The 23,289-nt window shown below is 40.2% G+C and overlaps 3 protein-coding genes across 4 annotated transcripts; 2 read left to right on the top strand and 1 right to left on the bottom strand.

Moving 5' to 3' along the window:
• Positions 1 to 551: 551 nt before the first annotated feature.
• ankrd33ab (ankyrin repeat domain 33Ab) lies at positions 552 to 4,614 on the top strand. The gene is made up of 5 exons (XM_020086583.2): positions 552 to 692; positions 1,439 to 1,747; positions 1,861 to 1,990; positions 2,210 to 2,350; positions 3,278 to 4,614. The coding sequence occupies exons 2-5, from the start codon at positions 1,487 to 1,489 to the stop codon at positions 4,120 to 4,122; spliced, it is 1,377 nt and encodes a 458-aa protein (XP_019942142.2). The 5' UTR covers positions 552 to 692; positions 1,439 to 1,486; the 3' UTR covers positions 4,123 to 4,614.
• Positions 4,615 to 6,154: 1,540 nt separating this feature from the next.
• On the top strand, positions 6,155 to 15,101 carry LOC109629242 (activin receptor type-1B-like). The gene is made up of 9 exons (XM_020086854.2): positions 6,155 to 6,348; positions 8,248 to 8,493; positions 8,873 to 9,139; positions 9,241 to 9,471; positions 9,623 to 9,790; positions 10,877 to 11,033; positions 11,151 to 11,275; positions 11,378 to 11,508; positions 11,941 to 15,101. The coding sequence occupies exons 1-9, from the start codon at positions 6,282 to 6,284 to the stop codon at positions 12,064 to 12,066; spliced, it is 1,518 nt and encodes a 505-aa protein (XP_019942413.2). The 5' UTR covers positions 6,155 to 6,281; the 3' UTR covers positions 12,067 to 15,101.
• An 870-nt stretch (positions 15,102 to 15,971) lies between these two features.
• Positions 15,972 to 22,152, bottom strand: LOC109629372 (5'-AMP-activated protein kinase subunit gamma-1). Of its 2 annotated transcripts, none has more exons than XM_020087094.2 (13): positions 22,045 to 22,152; positions 21,283 to 21,334; positions 21,098 to 21,198; positions 20,589 to 20,670; positions 20,437 to 20,495; positions 20,288 to 20,333; positions 20,141 to 20,195; positions 19,344 to 19,470; positions 19,007 to 19,172; positions 18,867 to 18,904; positions 18,125 to 18,271; positions 17,763 to 17,862; positions 15,972 to 17,598 (listed from the first exon to the last, which is right to left on the bottom strand). In XM_020087094.2, the coding sequence occupies exons 1-13, from the start codon at positions 22,051 to 22,053 to the stop codon at positions 17,588 to 17,590; spliced, it is 993 nt and encodes a 330-aa protein (XP_019942653.2). In that variant the 5' UTR covers positions 22,054 to 22,152; the 3' UTR covers positions 15,972 to 17,587. The 2 variants fall into 2 exon arrangements, with proteins under 2 accessions (XP_019942653.2, XP_019942655.1); XM_020087096.2 differs by having other exon boundaries at positions 22,073 to 22,100.
• Positions 22,153 to 23,289: the final 1,137 nt, after the last annotated feature.

Below are 23,289 nucleotides of genomic sequence, written 5' to 3' on the forward strand. Positions count from 1 at the left end.
TTAACAATTAATTAGATTCTTCTGGCTTAAGCAGTTTACGGTGAACATTTTAAACATTCACAATAGGATTAATGACTTATTTGTGGACCAAATACAAAATACTGTATGCTTTACCGAAATAAATATTATTTCAAATTTGACAGAAGACCGGGTGTGGTTGTTGATTTGTGATTGTTATTACCCCCTTGTGCAATTATCCTGTCAGACAGATGTACCTATGAGACATTATCTTAAAGTTAAAACATGGGGAATCTACATGACAGTGGAGAAATAGCGAACTTGGAGAAATTATCTTTAGTTTGGCCAAGTAAAAGACAGATAAAAATACCAGGTAGTGTGGGAATCACTGGTGTTGTGCTGAAAGATGAACGTGGCCAGAGTAGAAAGTAATCCTCTCTATAAAGCTGTTGTAAGTGGGATGAGCTCAGCGCAGGAGCTGGACACACAAAAGTCTCTGCGAAGACTCCGCAAAGACTCCTCCTCTCAGTTTTATGTCATCACGACAATATGAGGGGTGGAAATGGGTAAAGTATCAGGAGGAAGAGAAGTGTGACCTCTCCGCTGCTCTAAAAACGTAAAGTGGGTCTATTAGAGGAAGTCAGAACGACAACAGGTCTGCAACCAGTCAGAGCGCTGTGAGAGAAACAAACTAACATGTGGATACATCTACATCTGAGTTATTACTCTTTATGGTAAGTTTATGTTCTATATATATCTGAATTTTATATATCAGTGCCAGTTTGGTTGCAGAGGATTGTTGGAGATGGAGGATGAGAAATGCTGCATTTCTGACTTTGCATTTAAATAACTTTTATTTCATGGAACTGAGCAGACCTGTGGCATCAATGATTTTACATGTCTGTACTTAAACTTTCTTAAAGGTTTATCATAAGATGTTTTCCAGTTTTCTGTACAAATATTTGTGAAAACATTTGGAAAACCTCTGTCTGTGATTTTTACTTCACAGATACGAAATATTCTTAAATCATAATTCGGCTCCATTGATTTCACAGTTTCCGAACCACTCATCGGTCACTTTTCAGGTCCTTTGGTGAGAAAGCCAAATAGAGTCAAACCATGAGTTTACCAGGACCACATGTGACTGAGGTTATTCTGAGGTGGGTTGTTCCTCATTTAGATACTGATCCAGTTACTCAACACACAAGGCACGTTGAGCTCATACAGCTCCACTTAATCCTCATCTGACAAACTCATCCTTGTCAATGTGTCAAAAAGATTACTTTTGATGTATCGGTGTGGCAGATCTGAGGCAGATTATTTCAACTTGGCATTATGTGTAATTGTGGAGGTCTTCCCAGGGAGGGAAAATTCATCCTCGCTGGGTCTACGTCTCCAAAGTGCACCTGATTGCTCCTTTTGTTGCTATAAACAACATCCAGTGTAGTTTCTGCGACACTGGTTTCTATTTTCATTGTAGATGTAGCCAAAGCACAAAGCACCGTCTCACCTGTTCTGCCGTTGGAGGATGGCGACTGCAGCGAAGGATCCACACCTGGGCTCAGGCCCTGATGAGGACGCAATGTCTCTGTCAGGGAGCGAGTCCGACTCAGACAGCATCCTCTCCGATGACTCTGTGCTTCCTGACTACTCGCCAGAGGTAACGAACAGACGTGCGGTGTCGACTCTGTATCAAGCATGCGCCCGTAATGAGCCTGTATCTCTGCGGCGAGTTCTGGAGAGAGGGGTCACAAAAGAGGAGGTCATGGAACTGGACATCAACAGTTGGGTGAGAGTCTGAGTCATTCGGAAAAATAATAATCCAGAACTTCTAATTAAAATCTTTGACATGCTGTGATATCTCAAATCTAATTTCATTGTTATTTATCTTTGTAACAACAGAATGGCTTGATGGTGGCTTGCTGCAAAGGTTTCATAGATATCGTGTATGGGCTTCACAACTGTCCTTATATAGACATTAACCACCAGGACAATGAAGGCAACACTGCACTGATGATCGCATCCCAAGCTGGTGAGTTTTACACACAGGATATGAAGGACATTTACATTTACTTAATGCATAAAACAAGGATTAAGGTGAGGCAGATAGAGCAACTAAAAACATCTGAACTCTAACAATAATGGTAGTTATGATATTTGTGATTATTTTTTGGAACCACTTTTTCAAATGTTACACATTTTCAGATAAACTGCTGATCTAAGCTCTGAACTCTTGTGTCTTCCTCTCCAGGTCATATTAGCACAGTCATGTATCTCCTGAACTACTATGCCGGTATAGACCTGGAAATAAAGGACTGTCGTGGTTTCACAGCCCTCATCAAAGCTGCTATGACCGGACGCAATGATGTCGTGGCTACCCTTGTTATGGCTGGTATGTAAGAGCGGAATACAACAATAGCTACCTACTTTTTTGCAAACACTTCCTGTTTTCAACATTTATTTATTTTCTGTGATACACAACATACACATGTTTTGATTTATAAATTCAGGCAGAGTATATCCTCTCTTGTTTACTGGGCATAAATATTGATTTCTTTCATAATGTGTTATATCTTCTCAAAAAAAAAATTCAGGAGCTTAATAAAAATATATTAATTGTTATGCAAGCAGTTCAGTGACAGTATGTTTCTCAAATGTCCCCTAGTGGAGTTTTCTTGCCAGGACTCACAAGAATGCCCAATTTTGACAAACTTTTTATAACAAGTCTTATTCATCCTCCAGTGAAACAGACTTTTGACAGTGTCACACTCAAATCTTCTGTCCTATGATTATAATTAGATCTGTTTATTTTTGAAACCCTGACATTAGCTCATTACCCAGGACTCGTACAGCTCTAAATGAACAGTTACAGCACCAGTAGTGAGAATAGCTGACCCCATGGTTTACCTGTCCATATTTGAAGCTGGCTAACTCCGTTTGCGAGTCAACGTGCCAATGACGCCAGACTGGTTTAAGGGATCATTCTGAGGACATTACCACATCTTAACACACCCTGCAGTAATCTCTGTCGTACAAGTCCTGAAGGCTGGTTGGAGATAAGCCACCTGCAGAGATATGTTTAGACGACACACGTTTTCCTAAAATCTCTGCGTCATTATTTATTGTTTGCATTATCATTAGAGAAGTAAGTAAGACAGTAAGAAAAATCTAGAACTTCAGATTAGATATCTCTGACTAATCTCTTCATCCATCAGTCTCTCTCTCTAAAACTAAAGATAAACTAAAAGGGTGGTGATTTCTAGATTCACAATGAGCCCTTGCTCACTTTGCTTCTCTACTCTACCATCTTTCTTTCCAGGAGCTGACATTCACGCAGTCGACTCCACTAAAGGAAGATGTGCTCGGGACTGGGCACTGAAAACAGGCCGCTATGAGACCTTGCATCGCCTCCGTCGACTGAACATTCGGCCAAAAGCTGAGCAGTTCTGTGAGACTTATGTCCCTGAATGGCCTGAGCTCAAGGAGAAGGTAGCCAAAGCCACAAGTGAGAAGAGCGCCACTGAAAAAATTTCCCAGCGGTTAAAAAACACATTTGGGTTCAGACTTCCTCGTGACCCAGAGGACAACGGGGTCTTGGACCACATGGTGCGCATGACAACCAGTGTTCATAGTCCCCTAATTTCAACTGGATGCCGCCCACTCTGCCCCAAGAGCCCTCCAGAGGTGGGGAGGAGGCGGCTGGCTGTGCCAGAGCTGGTGGGGAAACACTCAGACAAGAAGCTAGAAGAGGGGTCGGTGTGCCACAGCAACGGCTCTGTGTCACACATCATTCCCACAATCCACTCTGCAGAGTCCATCTCCACAACATGCTGTGCCGACACTATGCGGCGAGGCAGCATCCTATCACTGGCCTCCAACAAAGTTGCAACTTCATTTATTCCTCGCAGCATGGCGAGACGGAACAGCGTGTTTCCCTCCGGCTGCATTCCCAAGATCAACGTCAGCAGGCCGATTGAGGCAACGCCAAAGAAAGAGAAGAAGAAGAAGAAGAAGAAGGACAGGCGCTTCCTGGAACCACCTGTGTGGAAGTACAAGGAGATCAAGGAGGAGAGAAAGAAAGAGAAAAAGAAGATTGAGGAGGAGAAAGAGAAGCAAGAGAAAGAAAAGAAGGCAAAAAAGGAAAGCAAGAAGACCAAAAAATAGGGGTTTCAGGAATAAGGGCTTTCCTGCTCCTGCAATTACCTATTAATGCTTTTTAAAATGTGTTCAACTCAGGACTTAAAACCCAAACCAAATATATTGGAAACTATCAGTGAACATTGAACCCACAAAGAGGAACACTGACTGATGGAGGTCTCAAGTGAGAACTGCAAAGACTCTTAAGCAGTTTGAGGCTTTCAGTTTAAAGGTTGAGACAAATAATATATTAATAAACATATATATTTTGAAATAGAATAGAAAATAAAGTTTATTTTTACATAAATATATTTGGTATATATATTTGATGATATAATCTAAAATGATTATGATATAATACATGAAACCCATGTTCACTGATTGATTCAGTCTCACAAGTGCTAAAGCTTTCATAGTATCTACCTCATCATTCACATAAAACACAGATAGACAGATACTCTATATAAACCTGTGCAATCATTCCCCTATGCAACATGCAAATAAAGAAATATACACCTGTGTCATAGCTCATTTATATTAGCTCATGTTTTTTTTTCTGTTGCATTTGTTGTAAGTTGTCATTTGTAAATTGTCAGCAAAATTCAATTGTCACTACTGTACAGCCTGTAGCTAACGTGCATCAGCATGGAGGATCAGTTCAATCTTTTTCAAGCTCTATCACATTTTATGCCATTTTCTGATATTGCCAATACAAAATTCACATGATTTCTCCTGCTAATTTCCTCTGAGTGCATGGACTCAGTATGAAATGACGACTTAATAAAGGACAGTGAAAAGTTATCAATTAATTTGTGTTTGAAGCCGAATGGATCAATAATTTTATCTCAGCAATACGATAGACTCGATGATATGATAAACTCACGATCCTATTCTACAGGCTCCATCAGCTGGATGGTATTTAAGTTTGTTTTTGCTCCTGTGCTACAAACCTCCAGCTACAAATACAATAATCTTGTACAGCAGTGATTCAAGTATATGATTATTTAAAGAATGAAGGCTGATGTGCTGATGAACTGCGTTATGTTGACGAGTGCTCCTATTCTTTTTCAATTTCAATCAATGAGGATGAACAGCAGACACACCTCTCTGAAAGATGTCATCCAGTTTAACACAAACTGAACATCATCACCTTCAGGAAGTGGGGATTTGTTGCAGTGCCGTTGCTTTAGACTGCATTCGTTTTAGCTTGGTGTTCCAAATGATTATATAATCAGAACAAAAACAATGACAGCAGCTTCAAGGTTGATGCTGATGGCTGTCAAAACGAATCAGACCACAATTTAAGTCTCCAGGGAGAATGTGTGGGTAGATGGAGGGGACGAGGGAGAGATGAAATAAGAAACTTACAGAAGCAGCCTTTTCTCCACTTCTACTGGCAAAGTAAGTAAGTCTGTGTGGGCACATGTCTATCTGTAGTTATGAGGGCCAATCTTGGCTCAATACCCTCATTGTGAGGACATTTTGATGTTGTGAGGACATTTTGGCTGGTCCTCACAAATTCAATGGGCTGTTTGAGGATGAAGACTCGATTTTAGGGTTAAGGTTAAGGTTAAAGTTAAGTTAAGGTTAGGTTAAGGTTAAGGTTAAGGTTAAGGTTAGGTTTGGTTAAGGTTCGGTTAGGTTAGGTTAAGGTTAGGTTTGGTTAAGGTTTGGTTAAGGTTTGGTTAAGGTTAGGTTAGGTTAAGTTAGGTTCGGTTAGGTTCGGTTAAGGTTAGGTTAGGTTAGGTTCGGTTAGGTTAGGTTAGGTTAAGTTAAGGTTAGGTTAGGTTCAGTTAAGGTTCGGTTAAGGTTAGGTTAGGTTCGGTTAAGGTTAGGTTAGGTTAGGTTAGGTTAGGTTAGGTTAGGTTAGGTCAAGGGTAATACATTGTGCCAATTCCAAAGAATGTCCTCACAACTATACAGAGACCTACGTGAGCGCGCTTGTGTGTGTGTGTGCGTGTGTATGTGTATGCGTGTGTGTGTGTGTGTGTGTGTGTGTGTGTGTGTGTGTGTGTGTGTGTGTGTGTGTGTGTGTGTGTGTGTGTGTGTGTGTGTGTGTGTGTGTGTGCTGCAGCCTGCTGGTGGAGCATGTTAGTAAACCTGGGTGAGCTCGCTGTCACCGTCTCGCCACATCTAACGTCAGCTAACCAAACATGTCAATGCGATGAGCCGTGAATTCATTGACCATGGCTAACTTACGGATGTGGTTAGCCGTCGCTGTGGTGCAGCTGCTCCTGTACAGAAGCTCGGAGGGTGAGTGGCTCATTCGTTGGGGTTTTCTTACATAAAGACGCTCAGGGCCGCCGCCGCCGTCCGCGTCCAGCCGAACGGATGTGTGTAGTTAGCAGCGAGCTAATGCTAGCTAGGTTAACCAGCCTAGCCAAACAGATAATGTAACTGAGCCGTAGACATGAAACCATGTGAGTTTTAATTCATAAAGATGCTTGTGCTATTTAAATACATGTCGTGCTGGTGTTACATGTTACACGTTGTTGTTGTCGTGGTGCTGGTTAGCCTCGTATGTTCCTGTGTGTTCATGTAGCACAGCCTGTCGGCTCATTGACTTATTTTACTGTGAACACACTGTTTGTTTTGGAGCTGTGTTCCTCCTGCTGCGTTTCCCGAATCCATTCACAGCGTTGAATTGTCTCTCTGTGAGTCACACTCATCTGATCCAGAGACACTGGACATGGAGCTTGTCTGATAACAACACAGTGAACATGTTAATCCATCTGCTCTCGTGCCGATGTAGAGTGGATGTGCACGGGAGGACATCAGGTATCTAATGTTTACATGATCCAGGCACATATATGTAGATCAGACTCTTTTTACAGTGGTGTTACAATGGTATTAGATAATATCTATATATATATATATATTCAGACAGGCTGAAAACAAACAAATGATGTGTGTTTTTACCTTATAAATGATTGAAAGAATTGATCAACAATCAGAAGAGTTGCTGAATTTTGTATCGATTGACTAATTGAAAAATATTAGGTTTTTTTAACATCAAATCCAAAGTGAAACTGTTCCTTTTCCTTTCTTCTGGTTTGAACCACCTCTGAAATAGTCCCAGGAGCACATTGTAACTATACAGCTGATGGCTATGCACCCCCTCACAGTGAATGGGTTGAGATTTAATGTGGATTCTAAATTCCTGCGCTAAAATGAGCTGTTAACACTTTTTTGCCCTTTTGTCCTTTACCAGGTTAGGAACTGCAGTTGTCTATTTTGTGAATCTCTGTTCAGTTTCTTCTCTAAGGACTCTCGGTTGTGGTTTTAAAACAATCAGCCCAAAAAGCTGTGATATTTATAGGAGTGGAAATTGAAATGTCAGGCTCTTTCACGTTTAGTCAGCATTGATCTTCCTTCTTTCTTCTGTGGTTGTTTTTGTTTCTCACATTTGACCGCACATTTGGCAAGTGTGTAAGTCAGTTTCCACAAAACATGTTGTAGCGCATCATTTTCCATTATTTGAAGAAAATAAGTTTATCTGCATGTTAATGGGGTTTCCACCACATAGGCTATAGCAAGGTCTTTTTTCTACTGATAATCTGAGAAATTCAGAATAACATAATGACTGTAATGTCACATCATGTTTTTATCTCAGTCTCTTGTTTGTCTGATGACTCACACCAGGTAATTCTTCTTTAGCCTGTTTGTAAAGCTGTTGTTTGTATCATGAACACTGATGCTGTGTCCAAAATCTATACTTCACACTCACAGTCATAGTATACATGTTCAAATTGTCCAAATATTTTACGTTGCCCCTCCATCCTCATCAGCATACTCAAAAATCAACATTCATTGTTATTAGTTACAGTGTCTGCTTTGATTTGTTTTTTGTACTAGTATGGGTTTAGTACTCACAGCACAAACTGCCCTCTACTGCACATGTACTGTAACATCCTGTACAGCTGCGAACAAAACACACAGTGCTTTGTAAATACATTTGGCTGACTGTTAATGTTTTGTCACAATACATTTATATTATTATTGTTATTATTGTTAAAGCAATACAAAGACAAATCAACTACAGCGGGACAGGAAAAACAAATAGCTTTTCTTGAAGTGCTTTTAGATCAAAGTTCAGTCATAAAATAATGTTTTTCACACTGTGTAACTTCTCCTGCCCGTCTGTCTTCGCAGCTCTTTGGTGTAACTGCACCACTGCCCAGTGTGAGAGGACCGGCTACCAGTGTGAGACCGATGGAGCCTGTATGGCTTCCACCTCCTTCATTGGCGGCCAAGAGCAGCACATACGTATCTGCATCACTCGGGACAATCTGGTGCCCCCTGGACAGCCCTTCTACTGCCTCGGTGCAGAGGGCTTGCTCAACATCCACTGCTGCTACACTGACTACTGCAACAGCATCGACCTCAAAGTACCCTCAAGTGAGAACCGTGAAATGTCACACAGCGTAGACAGCAGATAAATCAATAACAAGGAGTATCATATATCTAACACATCACACACCAAAACGTGCGGCAAGCGTCACAAAGAAAAGCACCGCTGACTAGTAGGAGTGAGGTCAAGAGAGAGAGAATAAGCAGATCTTTTAACAGTATTAGGATCCTGTTAATGTAATTGTAACACTTCTTGTTGCTGCTTTTTCATAGTAAAACTTTCAGTGTTGAGAATTTAGTATTTCTTTGTGAAATAACTGGAAATAATCAATGTTCAGAGCATGAAGCAGTTCATGTCAGTGAAAGTAGTAAGTCCTCTGTGTGTACTGGATGATGTCAAAATCTGATATTCCCTTTACCCTTTCAGTGACCACTCCGCCAGGACTAGAGGGCGGCTACGGCCCTGGGGGAACATGGGGGCTGGTGGAACTAGTCGCTGTGATTGCAGGACCGCTGTTCCTGCTGTGTCTGCTGCTATTGGTGGGCGTGTTCCTGTATCAGTACAACCAGAGGGCCTACAACCACAGGCAAAGGCTGGAGATGGAGGACCCCTCCTGTGACCACCTGTACCTGGCCAAAGACAGGACCCTGCAGGACCTCATTTACGATCTGTCCACGTCTGGTTCAGGCTCAGGTCAGGGGACAGTCTGATAATACATGTTGGCCGGCGCTCATGTTGAAGTTTACACTAGTGTTGGGGATGACTGGTTTCCCTTCTCATCTTTTTCCGGGCAGGTCTGCCTCTGTTTGTCCAACGGACCGTGGCCAGAACTATCGTCCTGCAGGAGATCATTGGAAAGGGGCGCTTTGGAGAGGTGTGGCGAGGACGTTGGAGAGGTGGCGATGTGGCAGTGAAGATCTTCTCATCCAGAGAAGAGCGCTCCTGGTTCCGTGAGGCTGAGATCTATCAGACCATCATGCTCCGTCATGAGAACATTCTGGGCTTTATAGCTGCTGACAATAAAGGTGAACACCTTTACTATCACAACATGTTGAGCTTTGTAGTCACATAATGAGTGAATAATTTACATTGAGGTTACTTGAGGTTCTGGTATTTGTGTTTTTTTGTCTGTGTAATAATGATTAATTCTTAACATTTTTAATATTCTTGTCTCAGATAATGGCACATGGACCCAGCTGTGGTTAGTGTCAGATTACCATGAGCATGGCTCTCTGTTTGACTACCTAAACCGCTACTCTGTCACTACTGAAGGAATGATCAAACTGGCACTCTCAGCTGCCAGCGGCCTCGCACATCTGCACATGGAGATACTTGGAACGCAAGGTAGTGTTTGTATAATTACGTTTGTGTTTAGGCATTACTTCATTTTTACTGGCTTCCAGCTTTCCACTTCAACATAGGAGCTAAAACACAATGTATATCACATTCATACATGCTTTACTTTCTGGAGTGATGAGTTTTAGTCACAGGAGCTGTTTTCTGACAAAAAGCAGCAGGAGATTTTCCAGGTCAGATGTGTTCAAAAGGAAAATGTCTTGAACATTCAGGCGAGGTGTGACATCTGAGTAGAGCAGGCAGGAGGCAAGACATGATGTGTTTTTTCATAATGAGAAATTTACTGATACATGCTTATATCTAACAGGGTTTTCACTGCTTTCAGTGCTGGTTCTGTGAATTTCCCATTTTCAAACACATCGTACTTTGCCTCCCCACCCACAGAGAGAAACAACACCTCTGATGTAACTGGATTGAGTAATCAAACAGAATGTGTCACAACAGCCTGAAGAAATTCACTAATTGTGTAGTTATATTATTATATACAAAGAGGTTTGTAATATATTTCTTAATTTACAGACACACATCAGAGTTGATGTGTGTCTCAAATAGCAAAAAGAGGAACTAAATAGATCGTAAACCTGTCAACAAGCAGCAGAGGACATCCAGTGATGAACTCTACTAAGTTTCTTCTCTGAATTGTTTTCCAGCCACAGACTTTATATATTTAGTTTGGCCAAGTGCATATGTTTGTGGTCTCATGTCATGTGTCATGTTCTCATTATTTTTAGCTGCTGCCACAGACACAGACATGTCTGTGCTTCACACAGCATGTAATGCTGGAGCAGAAATTGCCATCTGATGAAAAGTCATGTACAGTATATAATTAACTGATTATCTTTCTAAGCAGTTCACTCCTGAGTCAGATTAACTGCCTGTTATGGAAAAGAACAGTGCAGTTGAGGACTTTTCTTTTGTTTTTGTATTAACCAAGCTGATGCCAAAATAAGAAAATTATAAATTGTGATGTAGTTTTCATTTTTAAAAAGTATATAATTGACCTTAATATGTTTTTTAAAAAATGAATTGGATACTGAAATAAGAATATTATATTGTGCATTTGTGCCTTGATAGGAAAGCCAGGCATCGCCCACAGAGATCTGAAGTCCAAGAACATCCTCGTGAAGAAGAACTGCACCTGTGCGATTGCTGACCTGGGTCTGGCCGTCCGTCATGACTCTGCCAATGACACGATCGACATCGCCCCCAATCAAAGGGTGGGCACCAAGAGGTCTGTGTCCACTTATCGCTGAGTCTTCCTCTCTCACTCACATCTCTGACCCCTTTCCTAGAATATTCTTTCATTCTGTACATCACTACAGCATGGGATTGTTTTTATGTCTCACAGGTACATGGCTCCAGAGGTTCTGGATGAGACTATCAACATGAGACACTTTGACTCGTTCAAATGTGCCGACATCTACGCCCTGGGGCTGGTCTACTGGGAGATTGCACGTCGCTGTAACAGTGGAGGTCAGATTCTTTTTGTTTTCCTGCTTTTTTAATTTTTTTTATTAGTGTTATAAGCCTGGATCACAGCACTGTTCTGAACTCAACACTGTTCTGTGTCATCAGGTATCCATGAAGAGTACCAGCTGCCCTACTATGACCTGGTACCTTCTGATCCGTCCATAGAGGAGATGAGGAAAGTGGCGTGTGACCAAAAGCTCCGACCCAACATCCCAAATTGGTGGCAGAGCTATGAGGTATGGCAGAGCAGCTAATTAAACTTAAATGGTTTAATACAACCTGGAGCTTGTCTGTGTCGTTTTGGCTATTAATCATGTGGCTAATGGCAAAATTGTACTCAACAATTTAGAAGAGCTGTCTAGGCCATAATAATTCAAAACTAATTTAAAACAAATACAAATGAATACCAATTTTCTCATGTTATTGATTTATGTACAAACAGATTTTTTTTAATGTGTTTGTAACACTGATTCTATTTGGTATGTGGAATTTATAAATATGAACAGTTAATGTGGTGAGTTCAGTGTTATTAGAGACTGGTTTAAAAAAATTCATATCTATTTAAGCTATGTGAAATACTGTGCCACATTCATATTAATAACTTAATTCATTTTATAATGTCATAACATCTTAATTCCCTGTTCCCTCTCCTCCTCCTGCCGTTCCAGGCTTTGCGGGTCATGGGTAAGATCATGAGGGAGTGTTGGTATGCGAATGGAGCTGCCCGCTTGACAGCCTTGCGAGTGAAAAAGACGCTGTCCCAGCTCAGCATTCAAGAGGACATTAAAGTCTAAGTGGAGTCAGCAGAGCACTGAGGAGGAGCACTGAGCGGGGCCCGGCTTCAGACTGTAGGACAGTGAGAGGAAGGCTCCGGGCCCTTCTCCCAAGAACGCACAAAGTAAGAGAACATGATGGAGAGTGGCACTTTGTAAAATATTTGTCCATAGACACTCCTGCCAGTTTTGAAGCCACTTGATTTCTGACAAACCCTACCTCGCTTACCCAGCCAAACTACCAAGAACACCTTTCCTGTCTTGTCCACAGCTACTGCTGCCCTACCTGAACCTTTCTGTTCCTCTCTACACTCCATACTAACAAGGATCCTTGAGTTTCCTCTGTAACTGTATGCAATCAATAGCAGGACATGTAATTAACAAGTTAACATTATAAAAATAAGTTGCTGATTCATTATGCTTGATAGTCGACGATCAAAATTCACTTTTATTGTCCTTGTAAGGGGTCAGGCTGGGAGGGTTAGGGGTGTTTTAACTTATGTTTACTTGTTCTGTGATTTAAGTGACTAGATCTAATATATATGGGTGTTTGTGAGGCAACTGTGGCCGAGGCTACAGCACACAGGCACATGGCAAACAGCTTATAAATCATTAGAAAATAATCCATCTGGTTCTGCTGCAGTATTGTCGTTTAGTTCAGTGCAGATAAACCATGTTATCATGTGCAGTTGAGACAGTTTGTGATAAGTTGACTTTCAGCAAGGTGTTCTAAAATTTCACTGGAGCATTGCGGCCGGGCTGCACTGGACGTGTGTGGATCGCAGATTGATCGCTTTTCATCTCGATGCCCATATTATCAGGTTAGAGTGGTCGCACTGCCTGTGTGAGCCACACATCTCAGGTGCATTTCACACACGCGAGCCGCGGATCTCTCTTTTAGAGAGTCGGGGTCTCAGCTATTTTCACCACGTGCCGCACACGGTTCACAGCAAAATAGACAGAGAAAATCATCTTTCACCAGTTTTAATTTCTCTATCTGTCAAATGTGTTACAAACATCAATATTAGCAACAGATCCTTTACCAAAGTAAACTACTGAAATATTTCAGGACCAGAAGATGCACGGTTTCATGCCATAGAGTCCTGGTATTAAATCGACTACATAGGCTGCTTCTATTCAAGGAAATACAGAAGTCATACCAGAAACCTCATGTAGCAGCAGCTCCTTAGCAATCACATTTTCTGTGGGAACAACAGACCCATGCAAGAAGCAGCAGATCAGCGTCACGGTGCACATGTACCCAGTGCGGCCCGGGCATAAGGACACCTTGCAAAGCAGGATTTAGCCTTTCCCATGAACTGTTGTAATCCTCAGGTTGTCTTCATCAATCAAAGATTTTTTCAGTTTAAAAATAGTTTAAGAAAAATACACATTTAGGGTTTGTTAAAGAATTTTTCTAGGATGGAGGATTTGACTTGTTGAGCGACAGCTGCCGGTCATCTGATACTGTAGGTTTCATGTCCTTGAACTTCTCAGTTGACTTGCTGGCTTCAGATCTGGACACTACTAATGCAAAACACTACATGCAGCATGTTGCACAGTGGTATATGTAGTCTGTTTATATGATGGTGTCCTAATGTGAATCAAGCTGCTGTCCCTCTCTCAGTGAACCCAGAGCGTAACCTGCCATGAGTGTGTACACTGGCTCCAGTCCCTCAGATAAGCTGGATTACACAGATAAACTTTTGCAGCTGCCAATACTATTTACACTGTACATTAAATGCAAGGTGGTATTGTATTGTTTTAATTTACTTTTAACACTAACTCCAGGAATCTGAGTAATAGTTTTGTTTGTTTTATTTCATATTGTCAAAGCATGACCAGTGTTCTTTTGCCCTCAGGGCTCATTTACCCTGGCCAAGTATAACTACTGCACATTAACTAGCTTTTTCAGGTGATACTTGTGTTTATATATATTTGATTGATACTTAGGGCATGTTTTAGATGGTTGAATCTCTTATACCAGCTTTTTGGTTGGTGGGAAGAAAATCAAAGACTTCTGTTTCAAAAAGAATCACGTAACAGTCTACTTTCTGACCTCTGAAGTAACATTACTGTATAATTGTCAAAAACACTGCTTGTTTGTTGAGTCTTTTTTTTAGCTCTCTGATAAAGCAGAGCAATATTTGATTTTGTTATCATATCCCCCTGCTGTTCCTTTTTGTTCACCATGCATTACCTCCTCAATGTGCAAACTGTATGTGATCTGTTTCCTTTGTGCTAAAGTTGTCAGAAATCAATCTACAGTTTTTTTGTTTTCAGGAAATAGATGCACTTTTGTCTTTTGGTTGTATGCAAATGCAACAGGTACTGTTTGTGTGTATAGTCTGTCCCATGTTATTTGTGTGTGTAGGCTGTGAGTCCCTATATGAAAACCTGAAAGGCCACGATGTGCACTACTACTGACCTCACAGCATTAAAACCAAATTATTCTCAGAATCATCTCTGCTCTCAGACTTCAGTGTTGATTTAAGATCGCGCCACTGAAAACGAGAATGTTTACACAACGGCAGTCAGTTGCAGTACACTCCAGAGAGAATCAGACTTTTCTTTGGAATCTCTGGGAGAAGAAACTAAATACTACTGAAATGACTCAACACTGTCTCAAATGTGTTTGACCAGTACTTAATCATTTAGATTCCCTCGCTCACCTTTACTGTATTGTTAAAGTCTTAGGGGACGTGAGTAAGAAGAGACAGACTGCACTCGATGCTGTTGTTTTTGGCTTGACAGCCTGGGAAGCTCTGCAGTTTAATATGTGGTTGAATGTCAGCCATATAAAGGTATGTTTGTCAAATTGTATTTGCCTTACAATGTTAAAAAAAAATAAACTGCATAGTGTATTTAAGGTTTTAACACCTTGCTCCAGTAGTGGAATGTGAGTTTAAGAAATTGGGTATTATACTTCAAATTGTGTTACCTTCCAGGTCTCTGTCCAGTTATAGCAAAGAGACAATTGTATCCATGTACAAACCCCTTCAGGACTTCAATCATGTATCTTCTAATATAGAGTAATAAATACATTGGTTTTCCTATGTTGTGTTTTTCTCTTTATTTAATCTCTTCCATCATCTACCTTGCACTGAAAGAGATAAAGCAGCTATAAGAAATATTTTGCATTCGTAGTGGTTCACACTAATAGTATAAGAAAAGGGTTTAGTGATCTCACAACTGTGCGGCTCTCCTCAACTCTTAAGGAGCATTTTAGTGCCTTTCTGCTCATTGTTTTGGTTTTCAGCCCACATCTTATATTAATTGGTCAACTCCTTCCCATAATGTTTGTAAATCGTATGTACTACTATAGACTGTATAGATTCCTCTCTATCCAGTAATGTAGTAAAAATATCCTAAATACAAACGCAGTTGGAGTCAGACTCAGCGCAGCTGTGATCGGTGGATGGAGTCACAGCAGAAAGGTCCCGCCAATAAATTCAACCAATCGCAAGTCAGTCTCAGCTGTCAATCATAATGTTTCATCCCATTTTTGTAGCATCAAATATCTAATTAAAACCAAACTTGGGAAAAATAAACTCTTGTACAAACATCAGTGTGATAAAACTGCCTGAAATGACAGAGGCTAACATGGAGAAAGAAGGATTTACACCGTTCACTGCAGGCAGCCAGCCACCAGGGGAAGATCAAGACACTTTGGCTTCACTTTTGGGGAGCAGCCATGCTGCCCATCTTTCCATGGTCTCTGTTTGCTTCCTGTCCAATACCAAACTGACACAGTAAGGGATTTGTTGGTGAAGATCTTGGAGCATTTAGTGTCTAAAGTGTCCAACCTTTCCCTCAGGAGTTGGACATACATTTTTTGTATTTCAATGTTGTTTATGCTGCCAAAAACACAATGCTACCCAGTAATGTTTGATATTCAGAACACGATACACCAAAAATTAACACAATTTACAACAAACTCCAAAGAACCTTTATTGCTCTTCCTTTAAATTATAATCTCAATTCAGATTAGTACAAAAAAACTGCATTTACATACAGTTGAACCTTTCAATATATTTCATGTATACCAAAACAAAGTGTGTAAATTGGCCTATAATCATTTGAAACTAGAGGAAATGCTGGTATTTATTGATTTTGATAAAATGATTCCATAGACACAATGAACAGCTGAATAAACATCAGATACTCTGACATCAACATTAACACTTCACAAACTTATGAATCAGAAAATGAACAAACCAGGAACTGTTAATTTGACCACTAGTCTTGAGTGATGGACCACATTTCCAAAAACCAATAAACAAACACCTTTAAGTTTAATAATGCCAAACCCCAAAGAGTAGCTAACAAAACCTGCAGGAAAAGAAACTTCTCTCTGGAGTAAAATGTACAATTCATGTACGTTTAGTTACATGTGACAACAGAAAATGGCAAAACATAGAACCCATAAATATTCAGCGGTTGTACACAGAATACACTACGATTAACGGCTGTCTATACAACAGATTAATCGATGAATGACTAGTGAGTCTAAAGTGCTGTTTCCAGGTTTGCTACTTCGCTGTCTGAAAACAACAGATTAAAAGCAAAGCCCTTCGATTCTTCTCACACTGGTAACTGGGGGACATTCATTTTGTAGATCACATTAATGCATTTCAATTCATTAAAGTTTCAATTCATCCAGAGCGAGTTGAAGGGAAACATCCTGGCGCTGAAATCTGTCAAAATCTGCTCTTATTTAAAATAAGTAAAACCAAAACAAAGTCTTTTTAATTTAACTCCCGAAATTATTTTGACTATTTGCAGACACTGATAATCTCCAATGCTGTTCCTATAGTTTGATAACAAATTACTTGAAATTATTTCCAATCTTCTTGAAAAGGTAATATGTGGAAAGAATGTATCTGAACACATACAGATACTGTAAATACTATATCCATCAATATGTCTTTACAAATTGGAAGAAGGTGGTTATTCAAGTTAAAAAAGAAGACTGACAGCTCGATCCTCCACCTGTATTTAAATAATTAAACTAACTGGATATGGATAAACTAGATCATAACATCATAGTTCTTAAAAATGTTTTATTGTGTGTTGTTGTCTAAGAACAACGAAAGTTACACAGTGTTGAATATGACCCTTCGATTGGCTCAATGTGCATCTGAACTTCAGCATTATTCTAGTAATCAGATGCTGCCAACAAAAGGCAATACAGGTAAATCAGGTTTTGCTTTAGCTAATTATCTGATTTCTTATTTTATCTGAGTGGCGGAGGTTTCCAGTGCTTCGCGTCTTTCTTGTCACACTCGTCTGGTGACTTCGGATTTTGCTCAACTCACAAGAGCTCCTGAAGTGTCCCGTATGACTAAATTTATATATTGCTGCGTTGCTAAAACTAGGTGAACTTCATATTTTTGCACAGAGGCAGATATTTTGGTGCGAATAGAGGAAACCTAGTTAGAAGAGATGGATGATGATACTTGGACCCTCCTCCGTAATTCCCCTCTTACATTTCTGCTGCTGTTCCTCCTGAAACCATGTAGCCTTTTCCCGTGTTCGTAACTCAAGCAGTGCCTGAGGAGGAAAATCAAAAATGTGTCATGGACGCATTGGGGGAAATGTGTGGAAGATTACACTGCTTTAAATGCTTCTTAAATACATAATCTATTTGTAATGTGCTCCTGAATCTATTCAAGAATGCAGAGACTGCTCCAAATAACAAGCACAACTATACTTACCCTCCTCTCCATCAGTCAGCACAAGTGCCTGGAGAATATCTGAGAGCGAGACGATTCCCTTCACCACTTCCTGTTCATCCACCACCACAAGCCTGTGCACCTAAGCAAAACAGGAGAAGACAATTTGTTACTTTTAACTATGCAAAACCCATTTTCTACCATTGCCAAAATAATGTGTCGAGAAATCGATGCACAACAATACATCCATGCACATGTGACTTTTCTGATGACATGCATTTCAGGAATGTCTCATTATATGTTAAAGCTCCTTCACACTCTAGACAGTTAAAAAGGCCACATGCAACAAGGAATAAACCAGTTACAGGTGCAGCAACAACTAAACCATAACATCCAACCCTCACCTCAGCCTCCACCAGTCTGTTGATGATGGCCTCCAGGGTTTCGTGTCTGTTGCAGGTCAGAACGCCTTCAAAGTACTGAGAGCGGTGCTGCAAGGCTTTGGTCACTGTTATATCCAGGTTGTTGTACGTCTTCTCTGCTGCCAGGTTCTGTAGAAACACAGACCCTTGAATTAAAAATCTCTCCTCTTCTTTAAAAGTTGCATTCAAAAAATAAAGTTTAAGATATGTTTTGTTGTACAATAAATCATCTAGCAATTCAGAGAAAAGTACATAAATGTGACAAAATGTTTTTGGCTAATGCAATTAATTAATTTCCTAAGACTTTTCTAAGATCTGAAACCTTGAAGGAAAAAAAATTTAAATCAACATAATTCTGACATACAACACAGGCCAAACACATTCAAACATAAAATGTATAATTATTGTAGAACATAGTTCTCTTTTTTATACATTTTGTCATGTTTCCCCAATCACTGACAATTTTCTTTTGATTATTTTTCAAGTAAAGATTCTAATTTGAACGTTCAATGCTCTTGTTTTGTAAACATTAACCAATATTTCTGTTCAAATAAAATAATCTGTTTGAATAAAATTGAGGTAAAATAATCGGCATATTAACAAATAATGAAAAAATAAATTGCAGCTCTACTTAATATAAGAAATAAAACAGGAAATAATCCCTTATTAGCTTGAAAGAAAAAAAACGTAGAAAAACAGAGTGAGTAGACAGATGACAACTTACTATAACGTCAAATTTTGAGTATATATCCACAACTCGACCTGCAGGTGAGAGACGGGACCACAGTTCATTAATATAATTCAAGAGGTCTCTGGTCATTCATGTCAAGACGACAAGGGTGTAATTTCAAGCAGCCCACACACCTTTGTCGTCCACAACGGGGAGCGCTGACACTCGCTGCTCAACAAAAATACCCAGCGCCGTGTACAGCGGTGTGTCTGCACGGACCACCGCTATGTTCTTAAAGGTTCCGATGTTCAGATCCTCTAAGGTCTGACGCAAGAATGAGGGTTTTGGCATCTCTGATATCTGGAAACAGTGACAAGAAAATAAACAATTGAATGAAACTGTATGTTGCTGTTTCCTTAACTCTGTAATAGACTTCTGCAGTGTCCCGCTGAAAAACACAAGCAGATGTTTTACAGTTTTATTTTGCAATTGAATGTGGTGGCAGTGAGGAGAGAAGCCGATGGGACTCACAAAAAGTTTCAGGAACTTGAGAATCCTCTTGTGAGTGAGAATATAGAGCGTGTTCCCTGTCAGGGGATCGATGACTGGCAATCTGTGAATCTTGTTCTTCAGCAGAGACGATACCGCATCATACAAACTGTAATGAACAGAAATTAAAAGAGAACCAAGTTAATTGAGTTATAAGGGATGAAATTAATGAATAACATAAAATTAAAGTAAGATGATCATAGTTTGTAGTGGGGATTTCTGATATTTGTATCAACAGGAAATGTAATATCTTTAAACGTGGGTTAAGTCACTGTTGTGGGTACAAAGAAAACTTAATTCAGCCCCTACCCCAGCAAAAAAAGCTCAAGTGTTATGTGTTGATAACTTAATGGTGTTTTAACAGCCACATAACTTGTTTACATAAAAACCAGGGGTGTTGGCTTTTGAGACTTTGAAGGTGGGGACAGTGGATGACGTCTCTGCTAAACCACACAGGATTTAACACGCCATTCAAAGTTCCTCCTCCACTCAACAAGCAAGAGAGAGAGAGAGGGGAGCACAGCAAAATAAGGAGGGATTTCTTTTAAATTAGCCTATTTTCTTAAAAGGAAATGTGCAGAATATACCTTTAAAAATCTGCTGAAAATACAACAACTTAATGCCACAGAGTTAAGCATCAAATGTCACCCTGGTTTTATGTTCCAGGATGTAACTACCATGCATTCAAGAGACACCATGTGACAACAACGAAGACAAAATGCTGATGCATGAAAAAACAACTGCTAACCAAGCATTTAAAAACACTGACAAAAACTCACCTTGCACTGGGATTTATGCTAACCAAGGGCTTGAAAGAGTCCTGAAGGTACAACTCTGTTATAAACATAACAAACAATACAGTTTACCTTCAGGCTGACCAGTGTAAATGACAAGAAAGATATTGGATATTTCTTAACCATTCTCACCTCTCCATGTTTCAATTTTGTGTTCTTCCAACTCATATATCTGAACCTGAAAGATTGCAAAGAGAGAGGGGTTTGACTCCAGAGGAAATAATAAATAGGCTGAGATAAGCTCTTTTTTAAGCTTTAATATGTTACATTAAGCGTCTTACCAATGGAGATTTGTAATAGCGATGAAGAATATTAATGAAGTCTGTGATGGTTAGCATACCTGCAGAGGAAAATAAGAAACATTTAATCATTCCTTTGTTTAATTTAGTCTTAAAAAAAGAGTGAGATTGAGCCAAATGAAAATTACACTTACCAACAAAGCACTGCTTCTTACTGTCCCACAGAGGAGCTGCTCTTACCCCATTAGAAACAAGTGCAAAGAATGCCTTCTTCACCTGTAACAATAATTACACCAAAGGATTCAGTCTTTACCTGAAATTTGTGTTTGTCTGTATGTTACTTTTTGGGACATATAATTTCACTGTGCAATGATAATAAAGGCTTTGAATTGAATTGAATTGAAATCACAACATGCATTATCATAAGGAACTTTACAAACTAAGGCTGAGACTTAACAATATTCTAGAGAAACCCAACAGCTGCCACAATGGGAAGCCACTGTGGAGAGAAACAACTAACTGGGAGAAACCTCCAACAGAACCAGACTCAATGTGGGCAGCCATCTGCCTCTATCAGTGGGGTGAGCGGAGGAAAATGGATGAGAGACAAAATGGGGAAGAGGGAAGGTGAGTGGAGAAAAGACAAAGAGTAACAGGAACAGCTGTGTAACCATCACATTAAAGCTTTGTTAGACTGTTTTACCTGAAGCGATGTGTCGAACACAACCAATTTGGAGCTGGTAGGTACGAGGTCATAACACCGGTGAGACTTCATAAACCTGGTGTATACATTGTGCTCTGGGTCTGAAAGAATACATGACATATGATTGTTCGCTGAATTTAAATGTCACTGTTTGTCACTTTGGTCTCATGAGATTAACGTCTTACCTTCAGTGACTGGGTCCCTTTTGCCCTCGAAATCATCAGTCGATACTGAAATCTGAAAGAGAGAACGAAATGTCATTAAAACTCAATTTGAAATCGGCCAGATTTAACTTTTGCCTCTTTAAATGCATTTTGATTTACAAGATCTCACTAACAATAGATCCACTGCATTGTTATCCAGGACAGACAAACTAACACACAGTGCTTCATTGATCATTACATCATTAAATGTGAGTCAACAACTCCAGCCAGCTGCTCACTTCAGTAAACCATGCCACTGTTAGCTACGAACAGTTGTGTCCTCTGTCTGCAACATCTCATCATGATGAATGGAGTGAGCTAAAGGTGTCTACTTGTCGAACTGAACCACAGCTGAGGTTAAGTTCAGCCTGACTGAAGAACAGAGCCAGTATATCAACGTTATCTAAATGTTAGCTTTAGCTCACGTCACAGGGGACAGCAATGACTCCGTCGAGGTGACTTTGTGTCGTCTGTGCTTTTAGCCCCGGAAACAATGGTGAGGTGTTACGTAGTAAACGGTCTATTTTTATTTACTAAAGGGCAGAAACCGTGTTCACGTTTCAAATGTAGACCCTCCTCACGTTGGATTAGCATTACAGCCAAACAAGGTTAGCTTCTGAACTAGTTAGCTCATTAGCTGCTGCCGCTAACACGCTAAAGCAGTTCTAGTTAATGCACCTTTGTGGACAGTGTTTATTACACGACTACCGACTTATACCCGCTGAAGTTCGCTAAATAACTTACACACTCCATGTTCCACCCGCCGTCTCACCTTCCTGTAGCCGGTGAAGCGTCGACTTCCGCCTGCCTGCAGAGAAGTGCATGCACGTCGCGGGAGCGCGCACAGCTACAGGGGACTGACCTTCTCGAAACAGTCCGTGGGACAGACACAGTCCGTGGGACAGACACAGTCCGTGGGACAGATACAGTCCGTGGGACAGACACAGTCCGTGGGACAGATACAGTCCGTGGGACAGACACAGTCCGTGGGACAGATACAGTCGGTGGGAAGGATACAGTCTGTGGGACAGACACAGTCCGTGGGACAGACACAGTCTGTGGGACAGACGCTATGGGACAGACACAGTCTATGGGACAGACGCTATGAGACCTAATGATCCCTGAGACAACGTGCTGTTTAAGAACTATACAATCTCGTTTCTTGGTGTTTATTAATGATTATAAATGATCCGATGCCCATTGTTCAATGATTTATTAGAAGCATTTCCTTTCGATTGGTCTGATCAGTCAATATTTCTGAGTTCGTTGGAGTTAAAATCTGAAAGTCTATAAATACCTGCTGAGTATTGGATTCATTGCTGAGATTAGCTTCCCCTTTCTCTGACTAGATAAGAGTTAGATGTATGAAACTATCAATAATGAGTCAAATCAGCCCAAAATATTAGTTTGTAACTTAAGGAGGGGGTGCATTATTTGGTAAAACTGATTTTGGACCTTCGGAGACATTTGCACTTAACAAGTCCAGCACGTGTATGAAAGTCCCAGTGTTGAGACAAACCCTCTCATAAAATCATTAGAGATCATTACATCTGATAGCATCTTTCCCCTGTAGCTGTTCACAGCAGAGTCGACTTCCGCTGCAAGTCACAGTACAGTAGGTGCCTTAATACTTATAGTGTTACCGCACCACAATCTCAGACTAATTCAAGTAACCGCAAGTAATGCCCCTTTCATACAATCTGTACAGTAATGTCTGCTCCAGCCCAATGACATATGAGCACACTGCATGTGCAGATAAAATGTGTAACTAGCTATATCCGCCCCTGTGCACAATATGTTTGGTTTTTACCTTTGGTTTTCTTCACTTAAAGGTTCAGTGTGTAAGATTTAAGTGATAGAAATTTTTGGCAGAAATTGAATATAAAATAATCCTAGTGATGTTTTTACTGGTGTGTATCATCTAAATTGTTGTTTTCTTAACCATAGATTGGGCCCTTTATATTTAAATACTTTATATTTACATGGAGG

This window comes from Paralichthys olivaceus, chromosome 2, assembly GCF_024713975.1.
Source record: "Paralichthys olivaceus isolate ysfri-2021 chromosome 2, ASM2471397v2, whole genome shotgun sequence".
NCBI lineage: Eukaryota > Metazoa > Chordata > Actinopteri > Pleuronectiformes > Paralichthyidae > Paralichthys > Paralichthys olivaceus.

What these genes read in the sequence shown, in the direction of transcription:
- ankrd33ab (XM_020086583.2), top strand. Translation starts at nt 1,487, where the DNA reads ATGGCGACTGCAGCGAAGGATCCACACCTGGGCTCAGGCCCTGATGAG. An exon ending in AACTGGACATCAACAGTTGG is followed by an intron (nt 1,748 to 1,860) that starts GTGAGAGTCTGA and finishes TTGTAACAACAG; the next exon opens with AATGGCTTGATGGTGGCTTG. An exon ending in GATGATCGCATCCCAAGCTG is followed by an intron (nt 1,991 to 2,209) that starts GTGAGTTTTACA and finishes CTTCCTCTCCAG; the next exon opens with GTCATATTAGCACAGTCATG.
- LOC109629242 (XM_020086854.2), top strand. Translation starts at nt 6,282, where the DNA reads ATGGCTAACTTACGGATGTGGTTAGCCGTCGCTGTGGTGCAGCTGCTC. An exon ending in CGACCTCAAAGTACCCTCAA is followed by an intron (nt 8,494 to 8,872) that starts GTGAGAACCGTG and finishes TTACCCTTTCAG; the next exon opens with TGACCACTCCGCCAGGACTA. An exon ending in CACGTCTGGTTCAGGCTCAG is followed by an intron (nt 9,140 to 9,240) that starts GTCAGGGGACAG and finishes TTTTCCGGGCAG; the next exon opens with GTCTGCCTCTGTTTGTCCAA.
- LOC109629372 (XM_020087094.2), bottom strand. An exon ending in TGTTCGACACATCGCTTCAG is followed by an intron (nt 20,671 to 21,097) that starts GTAAAACAGTCT and finishes TTATTGTTACAG; the next exon opens with GTGAAGAAGGCATTCTTTGC. An exon ending in TCAAGTTCCTGAAACTTTTT is followed by an intron (nt 19,173 to 19,343) that starts GTGAGTCCCATC and finishes CACTGTTTCCAG; the next exon opens with ATATCAGAGATGCCAAAACC.